General features: G+C 40.2%; 1 protein-coding gene across 4 annotated transcripts; it reads left to right on the top strand.

The window, feature by feature from the left end:
• The first annotated feature begins 1958 nt into the window (after positions 1-1958).
• TIAL1 (TIA1 cytotoxic granule associated RNA binding protein like 1) lies at positions 1959-21011 on the top strand. Of its 4 annotated transcripts, none has more exons than XM_051800410.1 (12): positions 1959-2226; positions 8606-8702; positions 11862-12011; positions 12309-12363; positions 12674-12761; positions 14668-14743; positions 17123-17231; positions 17506-17601; positions 17687-17771; positions 18063-18186; positions 18660-18799; positions 19546-21011. In XM_051800410.1, the coding sequence occupies exons 1-12, from the start codon at positions 2198-2200 to the stop codon at positions 19661-19663; spliced, it is 1167 nt and encodes a 388-aa protein (XP_051656370.1). In that variant the 5' UTR covers positions 1959-2197; the 3' UTR covers positions 19664-21011. The 4 variants fall into 4 exon arrangements, with proteins under 4 accessions (XP_051656370.1, XP_051656371.1, XP_051656373.1 ...); XM_051800411.1 differs by having other exon boundaries at positions 1960-2226; positions 11913-12011; XM_051800413.1 differs by lacking the exons at positions 1959-2226; positions 8606-8702; positions 11862-12011; positions 12309-12363 and adding an exon at positions 13828-14200.
• The last annotated feature ends 4454 nt before the right edge of the window (positions 21012-25465 follow it).

Here is a 25465-nt window from a genome sequence, read left to right as displayed (position 1 = left end):
GTAGTATATCACAGAATCATAGAATCAAAGAATCATAGAATGGTTTGGGTTGGAATGGGAGCTTGAAGGCCATCTAGTTCCAACCCTCAAAATGGAATTACATGATCTGTATATATATAAAAATATATAAATATATATATAAAAATATATAAATATATATATAAAAATATATAAATATATATATAAATGATGCCCTCTGGTTTCAATCACTTTTGTAGCCCACAGACTTTACCAGGAGGCATTCCTAATCCACATGTTCTGTGCCAAGGCTCCAGGCTGCCAGCTATGGATTACACAGATCCACAGGTGATTGTGGGACCCACAGAGCAGCGCAAATCCCTGCAGTGCTGTGGGTTGATTTGCAGCTCCCCAAATCCACGTGGATGGTTTGCACGCAGATCTTTGGCCGTTCAAAACCCGTGATCAGAGTAGCCCAGTAAGTCCTTATATATTCAGCTTTTTGTGGTTTTCATGCATTTTAAAAAGTTACTTTAACCACCTCTATCTGCACCCATGTGCTGGAATAATTTCTTCCAGAAATCTGTGCCTGGCAACAGTCTTGCCTGTTTAAATTAAAGAGAGGAAAACATTACTGTGTGAGCAGTAGGCACGAAAATATCTAGTTTGGTAAGTAGATAGGCAGTTTTCTCTGTGATGTTACTATTTTGGAAGAGGGGGAGTATTTAAGAGTGCTTGAATATTCCATATGTATACAAACTGAATTTCTTCCAGAATAAGAGTGCTGTGATTAATCTGCAGCAACTGCATGTGAAGATGCTCCTACTCTGCCTTTGCTATTCTGATCCATTTCCTCACTGACAATTCCTAATTTAGCTTTTTACCAGCTAAAGAAAAAGAAAAGCTGCCATAAAAATTCTTCCATTTAGCCTTTTTTTTTTTTTTTTGGTAGCAAGAACAGTTTAATGATGTCAGTCGGGATCTTTATGCTTAATATAAAAAGGAGAGCGCTTCCAGAGGAGTCTCCAGAAACCACTGCTTGATGCTTCTGCTGAATGTGCAGGTGAAGTCCTGCAGTGTCTGTAACACCTCGTTATGAGAGAGCTGGAGTGAAAAGGGGCAGACGCCTCTTCCCCCATCGTCTCTGCTCCCGGAGAGCCCCCGAAGCTTCCCCCATTCCCGGTTTTTACAATGAACTGGCCCCGTGCTCATGCCCCGGGCTGTGGCGGGCCGTGCCCGTGGGTGTGGATGGTGTAGGGAATCATCCCGTGGGCTCGGGAGTCACAGAACCAGGGAATGCTTTGGGTCGGAAGGGATCTCAGAGCTCATCCAGTCCCAATCGCCTGCCATGGGCAGGGACACCTTTCACCAGCCCGGGTTCTCAGAGTCCATCCAAGGGGCTGGGATTAGGGATGGCATCGGGATCGGGGCTCGGCTGGGGCTGGGGTGGAGCCTGGGATTAGGGCTGGGATTGGGAGCGGGGATGGGGCCGAGACTGAGCTGTGCTGGGCTCGGGATCAGGGCTGGACTGGGATCAGGGCTGGGAAGGGAATCAGTATAAGTGCTGGGCTCAGGATCATGGATCGGGCTCAGTTCTGGGCTCGGGACCAGTATCAGGGATCGGGCCCAGTGCTGGGCTCGGGACCAGGATCATGGATCGGGCTCAGTGCTGGGCTCGGGACCGGGATCGTGGATCGGGCTCAGTGCTGGGCTCGGGACCAGGATCATGGATCGGGACGGCGGCCGGAGCGAAGCGAATGTTCCCGGGCTGCCCGCGGCCAATCGCGGCCGCCAGGGCGCGCCCCCGCCTCGCCGCCGCCGCGGGGCATGCCGGGAGTAGTAGTTCCCCTCCCTCTGCCCCCCGCTCCGTGCCCTGTTGGTAGAACTACAACTCCCATCGCCCCCCGGGCCCCGGCCGCGCCGCGCCCGGCCGTGCCTACGAGCCCCATCGCGCCCCGCGGCGCCGCCGAGTAGAAGCGGGTCCGGGAGCGCGCGCGGGTGGCGCGTGCGCGGAGCGCGGCTTCCTGAGCGTCTGGTGGCGGCCGCCATTTTGTGGTGCCGCTTCTGCCTCTCCCGCTCGGGATCCGCGGCCGCGGGACCTGGCGCGGGGGCCACGCCGAGCGGGGCGAGCCGCGGCCGCCCGCACCCTCCTCGCCTTCCCTTCGCCTCCCCGCGCGGCCCGGCCCCTCCGGCGCTGCCCCAGGGGCGCGGCTGCGGAGAGCGGCGCTCGCCCACCATCATGGAAGACGACGGGCAGCCCAGGACCCTGTGAGTGGGGAGCGGGCGGCGGGGCGGGCGGGCTGAGGGAGGGGATGCGCCCCCGGGGGGTCCCGCTGGGCCCTGGGGGAGCGGAGGGGGCTGAGCGCGGCGGAGCGCGTTGGGAGGGCCGGGAGCGGGGTCCGGGCTGGAGCGCGGGGCCCGCGGGGGGATCGCGCTGCAGCGATCCAGGGAAAACACCGGGAAAACCCGAGCTGGGCCCGGGAGTTCTCCGGGCCCATCTCCGGAGGCCCGGGGGGGCCGTGCCCGGGTGTTGGAGGTGCCCCGGGGGTCCCAGGCCGGCCCGGTCCCGGCGCTGGGGAAGTTCTTTGTGCTCTGCCGGCGCAGGGTGGGATGGGGAGCGCCGGGAAGCCGGGAGGGATCGCTTTTCCCTCCAGCGTGTCGCGGTGCGGTTCAGTAACAAGGTATCGGGCCCTGGGGAAAGGAGTAACTGTGCTGGCCGCGTCTCTCTGGGCAGTTTCACTCCCTTCGGCGGCTGTCATCTGCTTTCTGTTTAAAAATATAAATTTGAGTTTGTTGGGGTTTTTTTTTGGAGGGGGTGGTGTTGAGTTCGTTTCAACTCCGCAGGTATGGTTTTGATGAATTTTCTTTGTCCCGTCGGCTCGTACGTGTGTCCGGGCGCTGGAGATCCCCGTGATTGCGCTGGGGATCATTTTACCCGGTTCGTGGGGTTTCGGTCCGGGTTGCCAGAGGGTGTTCCGGGCTCTGTGAGCCCCGCTGTCCCTGTAAGAAAGGCGGTCTCATGCCCGGGCTGCCCAGATGACAAACACGGCTCGGGACAGCGCAAATGAAATCTTTGTCTATTTAGTTTTTGGCACAGTAGCCTTCAGAGAAGCTATCAAAGATAGTCTGGATTGAAGGCCACTTGAAAGAAGCTACTGAAACAGAGTGAAAGGTCTCATCGTTTTCGCTACCAAAATGATGACTTGGCATTTAAGGCTTCTCCGGGCTGTTTGTGTGTTTTCTCCTTTCTGTGTCTGCAGAAGTTGTTTTAACTTGTTCGTGGTGTAGTGTAAAGTACTTAGACCTCGCTCCCTGAGATGCACAGTTTATATAAGCAAATCTGAGGTGCTTTTTGTGTTGATTACCCAGGTGGTCCGAGTTTGCTTGGCCCTGATAGTGGGCATAGGTTTGAGTGTTGCTGCAGAAAGGGAGGAGGGAAAAGAGCAAAGTCACACAGTGTTTTTACTCAGTTTTATTTTCAAGGTTCCTTTCTTCATGGTTGCCTCTTTTTTTTTTTTTTTTTAATAAGTGCTATATCTCCACTAAGTTTTAAAGTGTTCTTTTGCTGCTAACAAGTTTTGGTGGCACGTTGGGAGTGGGTTCTGCTCACTAACACATCCATCAAGGAGGGATGGCTTAGCCCACTTGTCACTAACAAGGAAAAAACACGTTTGTACTGAGATGTCTGAAAGTAGCAGCTCTGCAGCTGCCCAAAATGTTTTATTGCACATGTGACTGTTTAATTTGTCAAACTAATAAACAGCATATACATTAATTTCCTGGGAGTTCTGTAGTAACCACAGTCACATGGGGTTGCTTTCCTGTAATTATCTGAAAGCTTCTTGCATGGAAGACAAAAATTTTGCTGTGGCATTTCTTACATCACCCTCTTGTCCCTACTTTCACCTGAAATATCTTTAAATTTAGAATTGCAAGTTGTGTTTTAAAGATTAGTATCCTGGGTAATGCTTTGCATGTAGAGCAGTTGTGATCTCATAAATAAAACTCACTGAAAATATTGTAAATTGAACTTCTAAGTTTTCTTTGTTTGTTTGTTTGTTTGTTTTTTTATTTTAGGGAGGGGGGAAGTGAGGAACAAATTCTTTCAGTAGCCATTTGACCATGTGCAAAAGCACTTGATTGATAGTTAAAGCAATACATTATGAATGTCTTTGGATTTTCATTTATTCCTTCAGGATTGAAAAACTAACCTTGTAAGTTGGGAAGGAATTTTCTTTTTTTAACAGTTGCAAGCAATGGTTTTTAATTATAGAAAGAAAAACCTACCCAACCACCTCACATTTATGCCCGTGTTGAATATCTCAGGAATAAAGATCATTTCCCTTTGCAATAGTTACAGGACTGTTACGTTGTTTGCAATCATGAGAGGTCTGTCATGAACCTCTAAGAATTCAGAATATTTTCTCAGGCTTAGTATAGAAAATAGACACCATTTGCATTTTTATTTCTCACATTTCATAACTCTTAGGCCTTTATAGAAATGTGAAGAATAACCTTCCATATCTTCTGCCAAAAAGCTTTCCAGAAAGGAGGGCCTTTTTGTAGGATCTGTCACATGTAATTTTTTAACTGGTCCTAAGATGAGCTGTGGGCTTCTGATTTCTATTTTTTTTTTTTAATAGAACACTTGAAAGCTCTATTTTCTGAGTGCTATCAGATCTCACAGGCTCTGTCCAAGTCCTGCTTCTACTTTCAAGTGGAAACTAAGCTATTGGAAACCTGATGTGCTGCTGCTGTTATCAGCTCTCACTGATAACCAGAAGAAAAGTTCCGAATTTGAATGTTCTTCTTGTTTTAGGAATGTTTTGTGTGGTTTGTAGGTATTCAGTGACTTCACAAGCAGTCACTGAATACATACAAGTTGTTATCTATCTCATCAGCCTTGCCAAGGAGTGTATTCCAAGTGTCCTGGAATGTGGATGGGGTGCAAAGTAAGACTTTACTGGGATTCACTTCTCTCACCCTTCCCTCAGTTCAGCTCTCCTGCAGAGGAATGTTGGCTGCAGTGGAGGCTCCAGAGTGGATTTTCCGTGGCATTATTTTATTTCCAGTAGCTCCCTAGCACTAGGCAGAGATGCTGCTAGAACTTCTCTGGGCTCTTCATCACTTACCTTATTGCTTATCACCATTTCTTCTTTTAAATATGGGAACTGCCATTTCTTGCATGTTGTCTGTGTGACAGTGAAATCACATTTACTATGTTTCCTCAAAAAAGTATGTAGGGGACTTTTGTGGAACTAAAAGTAGTGGCTGTAAATGTCCCTTCCTTCACAAAGAGGATTTTTGCACTCAAGTAGAAAGACAGAGTTGAATTCTAAAACTCATTGCTTACTGATAATGTGCTTCTTGTATTCTTTTGATAGTTCTACAAGGTCTCTGAATTGCAAGTGGTTTGTTATTCTAGTGTAATATATTGAAATTTGTATCAGGATATCTGTCTATGGGTTGGGTTTTCTTTGTGTATCTGCTTCTTAATTGGTATTTAAGATGCTTCAGACTTGCAGAAGGGAGCAAACACTATTGCCTGTATGCAGAAAACCACAACTTTTGCTGCCCTGCCACATTAACCATGACAGCATCCTATAAAAGTATACCAAGTGCTTTTTTGTTGGGTTTTATAATTTTTTTTAAGCTCTAGACTGTATCAGTCCAAAAATACTAAAATAACATATAATAGCATGTTGAGAGTCTTATGTTTTCTTGGGGTGTGGTTCTGATAATTCTGATTTCCTAAAGTAGAATGAAGTTAGGAAAGGGAAAGCTGGTGCAGCAGCAGGCTGGCTGGGGAGGGTGGGTGATAGCATCAGCTCAGCCAGGTGTTGTGTTTCCAGAAAGGTAAGCTGTCTGTTCCTAATGTGTTGAATATACATTTTTCAACAGTTCTGTGATATTCAAACATTTACACTGAAGGTGTTTGCTTCAATGTTGGTTTGTTTTAAAGTCATCTCTGACTGTACTGAAAGAGGTGACGTTACTGAACCTACTTAAAGACATGAAAGTAATCATCAAGTCTTACTTTGTAGTGTACTGTTTCAAATTTGTAGATGTTTGTATTCCCATGTTTAATGTGCATTTTGAGGGATTTGGGTCTCTCTGGATGTTGTCCTTGTGACATGAACCTTTAGTGTGCACTGTTCTCAGCGTGTGTATTACTCAAGTTTTGGAGTGTTAGCAGCTTGTGAAAGGTAGGAATGCCTCTGACTGGTGATATTAAACACCAAGGCAGTATTTATCATTGCATTTGGAGAATTAATGGACTGGTAGGATCTCCCATCCCATCTGGATGCAGCAGGCAGGTGGTCCAGATTTACACTGCTGATTTTTATGAAGAGACAGCCTGTTTCATAGCTAAGGTTTGTGATGCAAGTCTCACTCACAGCTACCTTGCTGAAGATGTAGTGGTATTGGAAAACCAGCTGGTAATCTCTTCCAGCAGTCAGTGTAATTTGTCTGCCCTTAATTGAATAGATTTCTGAGGAATGGCTTTTCCTGGCCTTTTTATTTTGGATTTTTTTTTTTTGGTCAGACCAAGAAGACTTCTTCAGATTGCTTTTCAGACTTCTTGTGTTTCCAAAGTACGTATTAATATTATACAGAAGAGGATGATATTTAGGTTTTTGGTAGTATTAATTTTACTTACTGCATCTGATTTTGCAGTAGAAATAATGGTAATAGGACTTCACTGTATTTAATTCCATGTCAGTGCCAGTGTCCAGGTGCTTGTTTCAGTGTGCTGTGAAAGCCTGGTATTAATTAATACTGTTCTACAGGGTAAAAAGGAAACAAGCACTAGTAATAAGTTTACAGCACTGCTGACCCTTTATATGGGAGTTCCCACTGGCAATTATATTTTCCATGTGATTTTAGTAGCATCTGCAAAGGTTAATATTTTCACTTAAAGTTTTAGTGATTTACAATTCAATCTTGGTGAATGATTAACAAAAATTGAGTTAATATTTCAGAAGGAAGGCAGGGATAAATGTTTAACTGCTGAGTTTCAGAACAGAGAACTGAAAAGTCAGTGAGATGGACAGTTTGTCCTGTAAGAGTCTTACAGAATTTTGCAGTTTTTAACTTCTGTACTGAAATGCTTCTTAATGATACACACTTCTATTAATGACTTCTGTTAGCTCCTATGTATTTAGTAAGAAAGTATTGAGTCTGTGAAAGGTTTAATGGCTGTTCCTATATTGAGTTGATGTGATATATGTAAGAAACTCACTCTGGATCTTGTGTAGCGTTGAAGTCCTGACTGAGAAACTGCAGAACTGTTTCACAGTGTTTAAAGAGCCACATCAACACACATCTGTAGATAATGCTGTGTGGTGCTCAGATGAAAACAAACAGTGTCCTTTCTAATTCTGCCAAAGGCAGATGAAAGTCCAGTTGTCACACGTAGGAACTGCTTTTCCAAAATGTTAAAGGGTGCCTGTTACAGCGATTTCAGTACCCAGCTCTTTACCTGACTCAAAAGAAGTTGGTCTGTGCACAGACTAAGAAATACTGGCTCACATTTATGTTTACTGAAGTGTCTTAACAGCTCAGACTGACTTTAGTTTACTGTATTATGGCATTCTATAACAAATCAGAGCAAAAGGAGTAAAGTGTGCATTCTTTCAACAGCTAAATCACAAAAAGTTCTGCTCACTTTATTGGTTGCATTTGAATACTTTCTGCTTTGACAGGCTTATTTGTGAGGATGAGGAATGCCCCTCTGCTGATGGCTTTTGACATCTGCTAGTGTGACAAGCCTTTCTCTTAACTGATCACTCTGGTTACAATTGGATTACAAATTAGTCACATTTTAAAGAAGAATTTCGTTTTGCATTCATGACTTTCTCAGTCATCTTTGACCTGGGAAATCTAGGAGTCTTATCTGAACTTGATCAATATTTCAAAACTTGGAATTATTTCTCAAGATTTACAAATTAAAAAAAAAAACAAACACAGAAATCTGTGTGATATTGAAATAACCCTGTCAGAATTTTGGGGAGTGTAACAGAGGTGGGAGCTGTTCAGATAGATGCTGTACAGAGCATTCCTGTGGCATAATGCTGCATAAATTGCCGTGTGTGTTGGTGAGTGGGCTGGTTTTCCAAATGTTCAGGAAAACAGAAAAGTTGAGTTGGTTGCTTGCAAGGCAGCACAGTTTGTCCAATAGCTGCTCCTGAGCTCCTGGGAGTTGGATGTGGGTTCATCCCCAAATTCAGAAGTGCTCTGGATTAGATGTTCAGTGGGAAGTGAAACTTAAAATGCCTTTGCCCATTTGGTTGCTTGTTCTACCCAACTTTCTTGAGCAATGTTCTTCATGCTTTTGACATTTCTTTGCCAAGGAAATGATTGGCACTAGATATTGATCTCCAGTATTCTGTCTGAATCAAGCTTCAGGATCTCAGTTGTGTGGCCAACTTTATAATTTAGAAACTATATGAATGTTGTGTTAAAACTATAGGAAATAATTTGTAAATACTGTGTTTAAGATGTCTGCAATGTTTAAAGGGAGATTTTTTTCATAGTCATTTAAGATTTTCAAATTGTAATTACACTTGAAAAGGTGAAAATTTCTGGTTTAAAATCTTGATTTTTTTTTTCTTTTTTGTTTGTTTGTTTTTGTTTCCTTGTGTAGCTATGTAGGAAACCTCTCCAGAGATGTGACTGAAGTTCTCATACTTCAGTTATTCAGCCAGATTGGACCATGCAAAAGCTGTAAAATGATAACAGAGGTAAGGCCTTCCACATCTAGGGGGGTAGCAAATGCAGTGTAACTTTATCCTGAGTTGTCCAAAATAAATGGAGTTGAGGGCTTCTTTTGACCTTACTGGTGATGGGTTTCTTTAGGTTGGTTGTGCTGGGCTTTGGGGATGACTTTGCAGGAGAGACCTGTTGTGTGCAGTCCTGTGCTTTTGCCTTTCATCAGCTGGTGATGAGATTCCACTTCATCTGAAAGATTGTTACCACCTCTTTTCAGAACCACATTGTTCTGATGATCAGAAACCTTTTTGTACCAAGCGTTATTTGTGGTTATTTTGTACATTTCTCATTTTATTTGATCCTTTGCTATGGATGAAAAGTAAAAAATCCTTCGAAATAAGTTTGGCTCTTCCTGAGCCTCTTCTGTGCCATTAAAAATAGCTCTTGTCTGCACCTGTCTGTTCTTAAATTAATTTTTTCTTGAAACAAAGTGACAAAATTTCCATAGAATTCCAGATAAGTTCTTTTGTACAAAGTGCTGGTAAGTATTAATACTTTCTCCTCTCCATTGCAAATGCTCTGGTGTTTGCAATGGGTTGGTGACCATTTCTGTGAGCTTGTTGACACATCCGAGAAAACTTCTGGCTCCCTGATATTTTTCCTTCCTTCTGCATTTACAACTGATAAACTTGGAGCAGACAGGGACTAATCAGAACCTCTGCTAGGCTCAATCTTTGGTCCTTCAACCCTGGTTTCTGTGCTCTCTTCCCACTTTTACTGCTTCTTATGCTTTATACTAACTAGTAATTACAGATTTCCTGAGGACAGTCACATTAGTTTTTTGCTAACATTATTAATGAAAATATTAAAAGGCAAGTCTTGTGCCCAGACTTCTTTAGGAATGCTGCTAGAAACTCCTCTGTGGACTTGTTTTCCTTTCCCTGTGACACACAGCTTTTTGTTAGTTGGTTTTTAGCTCCTTATTAACCACTTAGTGCTTCTTTATTCACTCTCATCTTTGTCTGGACTAATAATTTCCCATGTGACACTGAGTTGTGCCACGTTTACTGTAAGTTTGCTGGAGGAAGGTAACAGAAGGCTGGCAGAGCACAGTTGTTTTTCTCTGAAGAAACAGTTTTGATTGTCATGCTCTCCAGAAATAAGGTGCTGCTGCTCCAACCTCAGGCTGATTGAGAGCTGTTAGATCAGTTTGGTTTCTTGAGAACCAGAGGAGAAATTCTAACACTCACTTTACCCTGATTGAGGCTTTGTGGTTTTAAGATATACATAAGTGGGACATCTTTATGAAGTAAGTAGATAAACAAAAACTGCTCCAGCTGTATTCAGTGACACAGAGGTGACTGCACTGGGCTGAGCTGAGCCCCTGCCACCAACCACTCAGCAAGTGCAGGTTGGATTCTGCACTGGGACTGGCCTGCAGCTGTCAAAGTACCTGTGCATGCTGCTCATCCTTCCAGCCAGTGGGTGGGAAACCTTTCCTGGGAGCTGAGTCATGTTCAAGTGGTTCTTACCTGTCCAGTGTTATTACCACCATCAGCCAAGTTTGTTCCTGAATGTTCTAAGAATTTTGTGATTTTTTTTTTCAGTTTTTAGCAGCTGTATCAACTCATTCTTTTTCATTTGCAGAAATGTGCCATGAGCAAGTCAAGTGTTTAGAGATTCCAAGTGTTTGTTCTGGGGGTATATAATACTGGTATATAATACTCAGGGGGTGGTGGGACAGCATTTGCAGGTAGTTTGAACACCAAACTTGTCTGCAGACAAGTTCTCAGTGCTAAAGACCTTCCTACAAGCTAAAAGTAAAGTTGCACTTCAGTTGAAGCATAAACAACATTAAATTTGCTAAGGAGGCCTTAAATGGGTTTGCCAGAGTGCTGGGGGAAGAGGGATGAATTAAGGCCTTCTGTTTTGGGGCATCTGAGGTGAGTTTGCCTGTAGAGCACTTTGTGACTGAAACTCTTTTTTTATGATGTCAGGTACATTTGCTCCCAACTGTTCATTGAGCATCAGGTACTGACAGTGTTTAGAAGGTTGACTTCAGACTGCTTGGTCATTTTAGGGGTATAAAGGGCTTGTGATCTGTTCAACTGTTGCATCTCAATAGCTTCCCTTGTTCAGATGTAGATGTTTGAAGGTGTACAGTCCAGTTTTAGGGGGAAGGATTAGCATTTCTTCGTGGGTGTGAGTGTGTTAGAGTTGTCAGAAGATACACAGGAATACTGGAAAAGGCCTCCTCTTAGAGCTGTGTTCAACCTGGCAGTGGGGCAGCTTGATATACATGAACACTGATGCCAAAGCAGTTTCTCTAAGTGCTAGACCCTCCCCTATCCCTGTGAGAAGTAATTTGTTTAGTTTAACATTAGTGTTTATCACCTTTTGGTCTCTATAGCTGCAGAGCAGTTAATGCAGATGTTTTGGGTTGAGTTTTTGTGTTTGTTACATCTTTGGGGTAGATCAAGTCCAGTGTTAATGTTGGCATTTTAGTCACCCTTTCCACTTGATCAACTTTTCAGAAAACTCTTCTGGTCTTTGCACTTTATACTCTGGTACATTAATGCCTTCGGTGATCTCTGTCAGTTGGTATTTTAAAGGTGATTTGATAGTCCATCCTGCAAAAACAGCTTGTACCTGAGGTTTAACAGGGTTAACAGCCTGATTAGTATCTTTTTCCCTCAGTCAAACTGTTCTGGGTTTGGGGTTTTTTTTAAAGATTATTTTCCAGTTGTTGGGTGTGGCATTTTTCACTTGAGACTGAGAATATGCAGCTTCTAGACTGCTGTCTGCTAGTGATTTTCAGTCAATAAAAGGAAAGATTTCTTAAATAGGACAAAATTGGTGAAAATGTATCTGGGGAACAAACCTTTCAAGCTTTGAGTGTACACATGAGGCAGTTGATCATTTTTGTTCCTCTCTCCATTCTCCCCCTTTCTATCCCCTTCCATCCAGTTTGCAGATCACTTTTCTGGCAGTTGAATTATTTTTAGTTCAGTAAACTTCAGTCCTCATTCAAAGTAAACTATCTTCAGAAATTGCTAGACCTTTAAGAAAAAGTCCTCCTTAATAATTCTTGCATTTAAGTGTAATGTCAAAGGCAATTTCATAAATCTGATGCAAATCATTCTGAAAGTTTCTAGCTATGAGTAATATATTTTCCTGGATTTTCTTCTCAGCAACCCGATAGCAGAAGGGTCAACTCTTCTGTTGGATTTTCTGTTTTGCAGCATACAAGCAATGACCCTTATTGCTTTGTGGAATTTTATGAACACAGAGATGCAGCTGCTGCATTAGCTGCTATGAATGGGAGAAAAATTTTGGGAAAGGTAAGTTGCTTACATTGTAATCTTAGATTTAAACAATATAGATTTCTGTGAAAGTATTAATAAAGCTGTTGAAGATGTTTACCAAGTTTTAGTACTGTTAGAATAATATTTTTAAAATACTGACTTTAAAAAAAGTGTGTCTTGTTTAAGAAACGTATCGTTTGTGATGCTCTAGTTATGATGGTGGTTTATACTGAATGATGATTTGTAAACATTGACAGTTGTAACCCACCCTTGAATGAACTTATTGATGTAATAATTTTGTGAATTCATACTAAATCTTATACTTGTTTTCAGGAGGTCAAAGTAAACTGGGCAACAACACCAAGTAGCCAGAAAAAAGATACATCCAGTAAGTAATGTAATGCCACAGTATCACTTCTACACAAATACTTCACAGCCTGGTAATGATTTGTCATAAATGCATTGAAACATAACTTCTCTCCTTCCCATCTTGTGTTTAATAGAATTTTGCAAACTAATTCTTCTGTTTGTGCTTTACAACTGGGGAAACAGGAGTGGACAGATTAAATTGCTGCTGCTCATCAAATGGAGTCCTGAGCGTTCCTGGTTCCCAGTCCCGTGTGCAGAACATCACCTTCTCAGGAGTTACAGCTTTAGATAGCAGTTAAATATTTGATTAGTAAATTATTTATTTTCAGATCACTTCCATGTGTTCGTTGGGGATTTAAGTCCAGAAATAACAACAGAAGACATCAAGTCAGCATTTGCTCCTTTCGGTAAAATATCGTAAGTATCATCATAAACATTTCCAATAGCAGTCAGAAAATATGATAGAATTTGTTTCTAAGATGAAATGTTATTTCTTATCTAATGAGAGAATTTTTCTGATGTTATTAATTTTGCTGGGGTGGGTGGATGGGTGGGTAGTAAAGAGGGGTTGTATCTCAGTATCTCTCATGGTTGTAAATACAGTAATGTCATTGTGCTCTGATTTGCTGCAAGCAATGTGCCTTTAACCTAATTTATATGCTGATGTCCTTCAACTTTTTATTAAAATTTAATTACTGTTTCTAAGTGTGACTTTTCGGTGTTGAGAATTTGATGTACAGAGCAGTGACTTAAAAACTGGTATCTGTGTTATCCTTGTGTGTTTCTTGGGGGTTCATACTGCATTTCATAGGCAGTATGGAAAATTGGGCAATTGGAATATAATTCTGTGAAGCAGCCAGTTAATAACTTGTGAATGTTTGAAAAAAGCTGGTACTTATGAGAATGAAATCTCCTTTTTTTGGATAATAATGGGATGAATTAAGATTATAATATCTTAAAGAATGGTGGCTTTATAATATGTGCACATTTCTGCCAGTTAAGAAAATGTTTCTTTAAACTTCTCATAGACAATTCAGGTGATGCTGAATCACCTGGTGTCCTAATTGAACATACTGAACATTACAAGAATCCTTGTGAGTGCTAAAATATATATGTGCTTAAGAGTTCTGAAAAAAAAAAAGTGTTAATCTTCTATCACGTTATCTTTATAAAAATCTTTAAGAGTTGCACATGAAGGTTTTTGTACTACTTTACAGGAATATATTTCTAAGAACAAAATTCTTATTTTTCTCTTGTTCTGTACGCGTATTTTTAAATGAATCATAAATCTTATTTCTTACCTCTGCTGTTTTGTTTACTTTGCTTTTTGTCTCTTAATGTGGTAAGTAGTACTGTTTTAAAAATCAATTTAAAGAGAATAATTCAGGTTTCTGTTTCTCGATCTATATTTATACCTGAGACCTGCAGTTTTTCTAAAGTCCAAGTCACAATTAAAAGTAATAGCATTCTGGTTATTTTGCAGAATTGCTCATAAGAATGGACAGGATCTTGAAGGCTAACTGCAAGGAACTGTGCACACTGGAACTCAGTTGTAGATTTTTTCTCATTTCTATTTATTCTTATTATACATTATTTATATATACATATTTTAGTATTTACATTTTAACATTCTATATTCAGTGCAGTTCTATATTTCCAATCATTTTAACTTACTCACTAAAATTTCTGTGTAAATTTGTTGTTTTCGTACTGGTGTGCTTAGCATTGTTGTTAGTTTTATTCTCCTTTCTTAAATTTCTGAAAATGTCAATTTTTCAAAATTTACAGCTACCCAAACTCCAAAATGATGGTAGAGAATTGACCAAGAAAAATAAAGAAATCTGTTAACAGGCCATGTATGCCTTTTAATTCCTATTTTTTCCTCTTTTTCGATTTTTTTAATATTTCATATATTTTGTATCACTAGGCAGAAGACATTTAACTATTTAGAAAATGCATGGTAAATTAGATAGAATTGTTACAGTAATTTATAGAACAGTAAACCTTAGAGGACCCTAGCCAATAGAATATTAGAAAAGGAAACTTTGTTTCTCTTATACTTCAAATTTGAACATTCTAGTTATAGCCAGCATAGGTTATGTGCATAGGTTGCATGTTTATTACATGTTATTTTTTTTGTCCTACTGCTTTTTTCTAACAGGTAAAGAAGCAATAGGGGAGAGTTCAGGAATGACTGTAGTTTTAGGGCTAACTGAATTTATAAGAAAAAATTATGCTCACAATACAGTGTGTGTGGTTCCTTTTAGTTTTTATTTTGCAGGTTATTAATATTGCCCTCATATAGCTGTGCTTCTTTTCACAGGGATGCACGGGTAGTTAAAGATATGGCAACTGGAAAGTCAAAAGGCTATGGTTTTGTATCTTTTTATAACAAACTGGTGAGTAATCACAGTGGAGATTTAAAGTAGTTCCTGCTTTCCTGTTTTAGTTTGCTCGTTTATGTGTTTGCTATTTATTAACTTCACCAAGGGAAATCAATGTACATGTACAGGAGCTGTATGTGCAACTAGGACAACATGGGAAAACTTAATCATTTTCCTTAAATATTATGTCTAGGAAAAGCACACACAGTTCAGCATTTTAGCATATAAAGCCTGTTTGTGTGGTCATAAGTCTTACCTGCCAGGAATCTCTTTGGCTCTTCTGTAACAGAAGATGTTGTAATCAGAGGAAAAAGTTGGAATTTCTTTCCTTCAGATGTGCAGATGCCATAAGATACTGCAATTGGGTGCCTTGATTTAGTGTATTTTTCCCCTGATGTTTTGTTGACCCTGTTACAGCTGCAATAGATAAAGAATAGCTCTTTTATTTCCTTGTACCCTCTTCCCTTACCTTACAGTTGTGTTCAGCTTCTGTGACTGGAGGGGAAATGTTGCAACAGTCATGGAATGAAAGTCAGTGGATACTTTTCAGACTGAACCATGAAGACTCCAATTTAAAATTTGTGTTTGTTCTACAGAATTGCTGCATGAATTCTAAATGTAGCACTAATAAGTACTTCTAAATTTTATGTCCTGGTTGCTCTTCTTTCACACAGCAGCTGTACCTGGAGGGTTATGGTACAACCATCCTGAGCTTGTAGTTTAAGACCTGTTTTTGAGAATTTATTGTCATTCTTCTACATTTGGGGAATTGGGTATGTTCCCAGACTTCAGGTACTCCAGCCTGAGGTCTTAATGCATTCCACAGTTAAGAGCAAATTAAACTCCTGTGTTAAACTGGATCAGTTGTGACCTGGGCTCTGTTCCATTTTTGTCACAGCTGTGATCCTCAAAACTAGCAGCAAGATTCATTAGAGGTAGTTTCCTTTCCTACTCAGCTTGTAACTTATTCACTATGTTTTGGGAGAGAAGGGTGCTTGAATAAATATGGGGGTTTTATTGTCTGGTGATTTGGTTTTGTCTGTTAGGGTTTTTTCTGTTGTTGTTGTTATTATTATTATTATTATTATTATTATTATTGGCCATCTTCCATAATTTCACTTCTGTATATTTTTCAAAATGAGCACTCTGTGTAATTAAAACTTAAAAATATCAAAGTCTTGAGTGAGTTTGAGAAGAGTGTTGAGAAGAGAAGCCTTCAGTGTGAGGCAGGAGGATGCTGAGAGCTCACCTGTAACTGGTCCTTGTTTCCTTTGGCCCTTGTGCTTGGCGGATTTTTGATGTAACTTTGTGCCCTTGGAAAAGCATTCCAAACATGGACTATTTGCTCTGCCTCTCTTCTTTCAAAGCAGCTGGGGAAAAAATTGCTTCTTGCAGGTGTTAGCAAACTTATCCCTTGCTTACTCAATGTTTCTGCTTCCAGTGTGAACTTAGATAGTTTTCTAAGTCATGTTCAAGATAAGAATTTAAACCACGTGGGCTGTGAACTCTTGTGTGTGTTCATGCAATTTTTAGAGAACTTTAATATTTAGAGAACTTACAGAGCAGTCTATTCAGACATCTACTGCATGTCTGCAGAGAGCAGACAGGAGGATGTGTGCAAATAATAAATAAAAGCAAACTTAGACAGTCATTTGTATCTCAGCGTTACAGCTGCTTTGTAACTACCATTTAGCCCTCCCAGAACTTGGAATTTTTCTACCTAAACTTGATCTGTTATGTTGAGTGCACAGTAAGATTCTGAAAAAACCCCCCACATTTAGATCTTATACAAGGTCTTTTGCAAACACCTACTGCATGGTGTAAATTTTACTTAGGTTATATCTAAAATATTTTCTAGTGAGGGATTTTGACTATTCAAGTATTTTGACTTTTTGTCTGTTACTGTTAAATATACTTCTTCATTTTTAGTATGATCAATTGGCAAATTTTTTATTTTTTTTTTTTCAATGATAGTTTTTTTATTTCAGTAATTGCTTCTGGCATCTGTATGACTTGTGCACTTTTTTGGGCAGCTTTTGAATATTCTAATAGAGGTGCTTGTATAGTATACATATATATGGTATAGATATGTGTGTATGTATATATATATGTGGCATATGTTCAGGTAGTGTGTGTGTGATTGCAGTTGGATTCTAACCTGTGTTTAGAAAATGGGTGGGAGGAAGCTTTTATCAGATGACTTCTGAGGGCCTTCTCTGTAACCAGTTGCCTTCATGTCAGTTAATTTTTGGCTGCTTGCTGGGATTGTTCTGAGTTTCCTACACTTCTTAGTACTGTTACTGATTTTGTCAACAGAATTAACAGACACCCAGGTCTTTCTTAGAAGTAGCTTCTTGCTTGGAAGTGTTGTAACCTTTGTTTTGGTGTCCCCAGGATGCAGAAAACGCTATTGTACACATGGGAGGCCAGTGGTTGGGAGGCCGCCAGATCAGAACTAACTGGGCAACGCGGAAACCACCAGCCCCCAAAAGTACACAAGAAAGTAAGGCCCTCATGTCATGCTGTGCTGTGTTTGCTTGCATGTCACTGCTCAGTGGGGGAATAAAACATGAGCCAAACTCATGTCACTTCAATTACATATCTAGCTTGCCTTCCAGATCTTAAAGAGTAGATTTTTTGGTAGAGTGGTGGCAATACAGGTCTGTCATAAAATATTGAATGTTTTTCTTAAATGTGAAATTCATACTGGTGTACAAGGTGAGTATCTGGAACTTACTGTTGTCCCATTGCTGAAAACCAGCCTTTTCTCTTTATAGATAACACAAAACAATTGAGATTTGAAGATGTAGTAAATCAGTCAAGTCCAAAAAATTGTACTGTGTACTGTGGAGGAATTGCCTCTGGGCTAACAGGTATGAACTGTTTTATTGCTTTTTTATTATTGAAGCTTCTTGGACACCAAGACAGTTACTAATTTGAAAACTTTTTATGTTGTAGATCAACTTATGAGACAGACTTTTTCCCCATTTGGACAGATTATGGAAATAAGGGTGTTTCCAGAAAAAGGTTACTCATTTGTCAGGTATGGACAAAGAAAAGTCAGATCTGTGGGTCTGTGCATGTAGTAATGTTTCATCTTTCTGTAATTTCACTTGATTGAATTTCTCCTGATGCATTAAAAGCTGTCACCATATGTTCATAGAATAATTTGGAACTTTTAAAAGTGGCCACCAATCTTTTTACCTGAGAAGATGAATGTTTGTGAAAGCAGATGTTTTTCCCTGGATTTGCTGTATGTATGGAGTCAGTGTATTTTAACAGTAAGGTGGAAGTCCTGTAAAGCGTAACATTATTTTGTTTTTACATTCTTTAGATTTTCAACCCATGAAAGTGCAGCACATGCTATTGTTTCAGTTAATGGAACCACAATTGAAGGACATGTTGTTAAGTGTTATTGGGGTAAAGAATCCCCTGATATGACTAAAAACTTCCAACAGGTAACTGCAGTTTAACCTTTTCTTTGCATTACAGAAGCGATTGCATGTATACTTGTAATGCCTTCCCAGTTGTAATGGGTAAATTTTATGGAGTTCTTATGAAAGTCCATGTTCTGTCTCAGTTATGTTCCAGTTGTTCATCAAATTGGGCTAGTGATTTTGATGGAATATCTGTTACTGTCTTCTGGATATGATTCAAGATAGGGAGAAACTTTGAGGTAATTCTGATTCTTGCTGTTTCTCTAACTGCAGACCAGGGGACTGTCCAACCAGATAGTCTTTGATATTTCAAGCACACCCAAATGCATTGTTCAGTACAAGGATCTCATTAAATCAGTGGTGTCTTATTCTTCTGATCTCATTACTGCCTGTTGTAGCCCTGTGATTGATAGAGCCAAAACTGCCTTCAGCAGCACAAATGCACCCTAAGCCACGTGTGGAAGCTGAAGTGTGATGGACTGTTCTCTCCCCAGGTGGATTACAGCCAGTGGGGGCAGTGGAGCCAAGTCTATGGGAATCCCCAGCAGTACGGGCAGTACATGGCTAACGGGTGGCAAGTGCCATCCTATGGAATGTATGGCCAAGCATGGAATCAACAGGGTTTTGGAGTAGAGTAAGTAATTTTATTGAGTTTTGTAGGCTATTCCAAGAATGCAGCATCTGAGTTTCAGGCTCGCTTAGGTCAAGGACTGCACAAGGTGTCAAACCTTGGGTGGGCTCCTGTGTGCTTAAAGCTTGTGTTTGGTGATTTCCACGGACACACACCCGGGTGAGTCCCTCTGGCTTCTGCCTGATGGCACAGTCCATGGGGGTGGGAAGGCACAAACACCACCTCTGTGGTGGAGTTTGGGGTGGTCTTGTCTGATACCTCAACACATGGTGGATTCTGACTGGAACTGGTGAGTACTGGAGAGTGTGAGCCAGGGACCCTGGGTATTTTGAAATAACTTGTTTTACTCAAGTTATCTTCATTATCTGCTGCCAGTTAAACATCTTAATACCTGATAAAGCTATCACTGTATTCATGCCAGTGAGGCACTGGGTATTTTTTGCATTTCTGGATCACTGATGTTCACTTTCAGCCACTTGTGTGTGGACATGCCTTTGGAGGTGGGTGCCCTATGCAGCCAGTGCCCAAGGTTTGTGGGGCTTTTTTTTTCTCCTTTATTCTTGAAAAGTTCATGATATTTTCAAGAATCACATGTTGTAATGTTTAACCTGAATTACTCATTGAAGAGAAGAAGAAATTGTTCTGTTTTGGTACAAAGATCGTGTGGGAAATATGTTTTTGGTTTTTTTTAGTATGTTGTCTAGTAAATAATTCTTCCCCTTTTTTTAACTGTCCTGTTTCTTTTTAAGCCAATCTCCATCTGCTGCCTGGATGGGTGGATTTGGTGCTCAGCCTGCCCAGGGACAAGGTGCTCCTGTAATACCTAACCAAGCTGGATATGGTATGGCAAGTTACCAAACACAGTGAGCTGGGACTCTGTTTTAAAGTGTGTATTTCATGATAGGCTGCAGTTTCCAGTGACATTCTGAAGACTGGAATGTAGACAATGAAAAAAGAAAATATTTATTTTAAAAAATGGAAATGTTTGGAACCTTTAGCACAGCTTTGCTTTGGTGAAGGACACAAATGTCTTCTAGTTCTGCCTTTTTAAGTTTTTGTTCATGATGGATATGAACATGTTTTTCTTTGTGTACAAAAATTAAAAATAAAGTCAATAAAGACAATTCTGACTACAAATTTTGATATAGTAGGAGAAATGGCTAACAAATTTGATCCTTAGGTTACCATTCCATTATTTTTTTTTGTTTTGTCGTCAGTGTTTTATATCATTGTGCTTTTAAAAGAGAAATGAGGTTGGAAAACAGCAAGTTGCTTTTAGCTGAACACACATCCTGAAATAAACTGTGGACCAATCACTACAAGCTGGGAGACAGTATTGAGTTTTCAAGAAACCTATGGGCATAGCTCAAAAGGGTATGTAGGTCTTGGAATAATTTTTTAAAAAAAATATTTAATTTTTCTACATGCTTAAAGAGAACAGTCTGATACAACAAATAGTTCAGTCTGAAATGAAAAACAGTACTGTCTGAGAAATTTTGCATAACTTTTACTGTCCACATTCAGGCACACGTTAAAACTTTTCAGAGCTGGTTTGCTTGTTAAAACTGCAGTAATTTACTTTTAATTTTGAGAAGTAAAAACGTTTTTACAAGTATGTTGTTTGTATTGAAATCAGACAGTCATACTTGGGCTTTTACATAAAGTTTGAAGGCTACACATTGTAAATATTTCATAATTACAGTGTTTCAAAAGCATGCTCAAACATAGAGGTAGCAATGTAATTATTCAAAGTAATACTTAATATACTCTACTGCTTTAAATGCAGTAGATTGACGAGAATGTGCAAGACTGACATTTCCAAAGTTGGCTAATATGTAAAGTTACATAAAGAACTATAACAAAGAGCCTTAATTTTAATTTCATAAATCTTTAATGCATCACCTTTTTGTCATTAGAAATACAAATTTTTTGCTTTACATTATTTGGTATGTAAATACCTTGGTTAACAACCTTGTAAACCTCTTTCAAGGTTATTATAAGTTGTATAGTATCTTGAGTGTTTTGAAAAATCTTGATGTTTTTTAAGTCTAGAAATATTTTGCCCAAGAATTTTTTAACAAGATTGTTAAAAACATCTTATTTTAGAGAATATTCAATGTGCCATTTGGTAAACGGAGATGCAGTTGAAACAGTACACTGAGTTGTGACTTATTTTTAATTAAAGTTTTTGTCTTTCTGGGTGGTTTGCATGTGATGAACCTGTACAGAGGCTGGGTTGTTTGTGTACTGAGTGTGTAAATGGATAAATCATGAAGATGTTTAAATGGTATACTTGGGTTATTTCTGAATTATTTTATGGATACATTGATACAAACTGCCTCAATAAATTTGAAGTTGAAAATGAATGTAAGTTAGAGATAAGTACTGTGTCCTCCCCATGACAGCTAGAGGGTGCAAATGTCTCAGCTGTGTTCTGGAACACGCCGAGGCAGCACCCTTGGAACAGGATGAGTAGGATTTGCAGTGATAGTTCAGTGAAGCAAACTTGCATTTTAAAAGAAACAGAAAGTTTGATTAATCTAGAGATGATAGTTTCTAAGTGAGTGTCTGAGGAGCTGTACATTTTACCTTTTCTGTTTCTTACCATGCAGGTGTTGGGAGTTAGAATAGTCTGTTTTGAAACGGAGACTTGCAGTGATGTCAAACCCAGCCAGGCTGTGCAAACAACCACCCTGATTGCTGTAGCAAATCACACGAGGGGGCTTCTCCTCCTCTCCTGTTGACATGTGAAGTAGTTCCTTGACTTTTAGATCGGGTGGAAGGTGAGATATATTGGCAGAGCAGCTCAGTCAGTCGGCTCAGCTGTGCCCAGAGGTCCCTGTGGCTCTGGGCACCTCATGCCTGCAATAATGACTGAAGGGAGTGTGGAACCACGAGTGCTCGTGGGGACAGAATCAGCCCTTTATCTCTGGCTCTCCTTTCTGCTGTACCCAGTGTTTCTCCACTCAAGATAGGGAGCTTGTCTGCAGGACTCTTGTTTTTCTATACATTTTGTACATATGTGAATATCTACGCGAGGATCGGCCTATACATTGTAGTTTGGGGAAAAAACCTCACCAGTAAGTCTGTGTTTTTGTTACACTCAGCTGTTTGAAAAAATCACGAGTCAGTAGAGGTATAAACTGCGAGTTACTTTAGGGTTTCTTAGACTTCACTTGAAATCTGGGGTTTCTACATAACTGTAGGTGTTGGACATAGACTGTGCTCTGGATGCATGCTGGTATATAAGCAGTATGTTCTTACTGAGGATTTAGATGATGCAAGTACATTGCCACTTAAATGCCCATATAACTGGGTGTGAGATTAAGGCAGTGATCTTTCAGGTCTCAATGTGTAGATCACTTTAAATCTGATTATTTAATATGCCTGCTGTAGAGCTGGGCCGTACCTGACCTGTATTTCAGGATGAAAGATAGGATATACCTTCTGATTTCAGTCTTTTGTCATTGATTTTTATACAGCTTTTCTGTAATGGTGATATTTCTTCGCAGATGTTCAAGGTAGGGGAGTCTCCAGAGTCCTTTAATGTTTCTATAGCACTGCGAGGAAGAGTTGTAAATTAGATTGCTTTCTACTCAGTAGCATTCATAAATGCATCACTGACGATTTTTTGGCACCAAAGAGCCTCTTGCACCATACTGCTTTTATGAGTGACACTTAACACTGTTGTAATTTCTCTAACTGCAGAAATCAACCACTACCTAACCCCTCACCGCTAGGATTTGGATTTCAAAAAGTATTGATTTCTTATGGCTTAAGTTGATGCGTGCAACCTAACCCAGGGTTGTAATCTGCGTTTGCAGAAGGTGTTCAATAAAAGTGAAACGTGATAAAGGGCTTATCCTGTATTGTCATCTGTCAAAGCATTGTCCCTCTTTGCTGTAAAACTGACAACAGGCAGACAAGGCTGAACTTGTAAACTATGCACTTGCAATCATGTAAAAGATGTTTTATTTAAAACTTTTCCTATAAAATCGTTTTGTATTTTGCAGAGTTGCAGTAGTAAGGCTGTGAATCTAAGGTTACATGTAGCTTCTCATCAGTCCTGCCTCCTTGTGTATATTTTTTAACAGTGTCCAGGCATACTCTTCCTGCAGAACCTTCTTCCTTGCTAAGATAACTTCATGAGAAGCTATTCACTGTACCAGAACCATTGCCTTCATTTCACTCAAAAAAGTCTCACGGTGAATATAAGGCTTAGTTTTGCAGAAAAAAATAGTGATTTGTTTTTCTTGTGTTTGTACACAAGGAAGCAGACTTAAACTGTATGGACATGATTAGTGTCTGATACTTCTTAATTATCTGACTGTTTTTGAACAAGGGCACAAGTGTTTGTTTTACTCACATGAAACTGTTTCCTGGTCAGCAATAAAAGATTTTGTTGCACTGTTCTTACTTTGCAAGATACAGGCAATCTTTTGTTCAGTATCCTTCCAAAAAATTGATGGGGTTTGTGAAGAACTGCCTTGTTCCAGCGTGAATCTTCATATATAGGTGCAGTCTGGGGTCTGGATTGCTGCTGTAATAGCAAAAGGAAGCTGTTCTTTTGAAAATGAGTGAGAATTCATTTGTTCTGATCGTGTGTGGTGCCTGTCCAACACTGGTTTAAGGATTTCACTATGTAATGAAGTTTCTGCTCATAAAAAGGCAACTGCAAGGCAGTAGCTGCTGGGAAGGTCTTTGTTGTGTTTCATTTCAGCAACTTTTGTGAATCTACTTGATGGTTTAAAAAAAAAAATTAAAAATTGTTGTGCTTTTCAGTATCACCTGAAAAACATCCCCCCCTTTACTGTAATTTCAAATCAAAGAAAATGCTGAAGTGTTTACTGGATATTTTACTTAGAAAAGAAACAGGACTTCATGTTGATGAGTGAACACTGATTCTGTCGTGTCTGAGGCTGTGTGCTCATCTAGACCATGGATGTGAATGACATGCTCTGCTCACTGACATTTAAAGGGTAATGACTCAAAACTTTAATTTGACATCAGTAATGATTATTTGAATACAAGTTATTCTTGCTTAAATACACAGCTCCTCATGCTTTGATTAAAGCTGATCTGAATCTTACTGGTTATTAAAGTATTCCTGAAGTGCAGTGGGAAGAAACCTGGCTTTGCCTTCTCTCAGTGTTGAAGCTGTCAATGAGGCATCACAGTTGCACAGACAGCATTGTTTTGTTCAGAAGGAAAACAACAGGGTTGTGTTGGGAATTCAGTGTAAGCTGACTTTGCTGTGCTGATGGGTGATAGCATTTGAATATTTACCTTCTGAAACAAGGGCTCATTCCTTGTGTGAACCCAGCTTCCCACTGCTCCCAGATCCTCAGCAACTGTCTTTCCCAGCTGCTGGCAGGGAGAGGAGGAGGAGGAGGAGGAAAGGGGATGGTGCTGAGGGGAGGTGGTACATGTGGCAGCCCCGGGTGTGGTGCTGGTGCCAAGTCAGATTGTCAAACACATTGAAGTTCATGACAGGCTTACACAGATACCACAGCAGTACCCAAAGTGTCATGGCCATTCAGACACAAACCTGCTTAATCTGCTTGCTTAAAAGAATGTGGCTTTAAAATTACAGAAGTAGAAACCACATACCCTCTGGCCATTCTCTGAGAAAACAGATGCCCATTGAACACCCAAGGTGATTAAACAAAGAAACTTTAAGGAGCAAATTGAGTTAAGCATTTGAATTTATAGACCTTTACTTAATGTAGACCTCTTAGCTTGGCATTCTGTTGTGTCTGCATTGACAGTTCTGCTTGGATAACTGAAGTAGTTTCAGATATGCACAGCTGCTTGTTGAACATCTTCCCATTCTTTACAACTTCTGGAACAGGGGTGGGTAGGAATTGGATAAGAATCCTGGGTCTACCACATGAAACCGGATAATGCTCACATTTCCTGGATGGAAAATGACTTACTGGAGCCAACTCTGTAGAAGAATAAATGTTACAGGGGATGATGAAAAGCTGCCATCCTCCATTTGGGTTGCTAGTTCTTTGACCTTAATAAATGAGGAGTTATTACTGGGCTGCTGTTCCATGAAAAAATACTCTTTGTGGTTTTTTTGGTCCTTTCAGTGAGGCAGATCTTTTTCACTCCATTAATGATTTGTTTCCTTTAATGGTTGTCCAGCATGATGGGAAAGACCAATTGCTGTAATTTATTGCTTAGTTCAGATCTTCCAACTCAGGTACTGACTGTGGGCAAAATCACCCTCTTAGTTATTAAAAGAACTGTTTAATTTTGCAATATGTGTTTGTGGAACCATTTCTAATTGAGTTTTGCCCTCACCTGAAAGCACAGGGAGTCTACACTAATACAGCTTGGAATCAGCAGCTTGGAGCTGCTGTACCAGATCCCTGCTGTACAGTCAAGTGCTGGAAACATTTATGCCTTGCTCCTCTTGTGTGCTGTAGAGAATAAATCTGGTCTGTATATTTGCAAGTGCTCAGAGAAAGCTGAGGTGCAGTATTTTCTGAACTCTTGCTGTGAATTGGGGCTTCTTTCATTTACGGGTACATGGTGTGGTTTTGTAGGAGAAAATTCTGTTGTGTTTGTGACAATTATCTAAAAACATGGCTGATTTCAGACTAAGAAAAATAAAGTGTGACTGTTTCTAGGACTGTTCCTAGGTGAATCATGCCTCCTACT

The sequence above is a fragment of the Manacus candei genome, unplaced genomic scaffold, assembly GCF_025592945.1.
Source record: "Manacus candei isolate 608988 ecotype Guabito, Panama unplaced genomic scaffold, ASM2559294v1 h1tg000050l, whole genome shotgun sequence".
Lineage (NCBI taxonomy): Eukaryota > Metazoa > Chordata > Aves > Passeriformes > Pipridae > Manacus > Manacus candei.
The sequence above is the reverse complement of the archived record's forward strand: the minus strand, read 5'-3'. Positions and strand labels throughout refer to the sequence as shown.

Excerpts from the sequence above, each read along its gene's own strand:
- TIAL1 (XM_051800410.1), top strand. The coding sequence starts at position 2,198 with ATGGAAGACGACGGGCAGCCCAGGACCCT. Across the intron at positions 8,703-11,861 it reads GCTGTAAAATGATAACAGAG|CAACCCGATAGCAGAAGGGT; the intron begins GTAAGGCCTTCC and ends TTTTCTTCTCAG. Across the intron at positions 12,364-12,673 it reads CCAGAAAAAAGATACATCCA|ATCACTTCCATGTGTTCGTT; the intron begins GTAAGTAATGTA and ends ATTTATTTTCAG.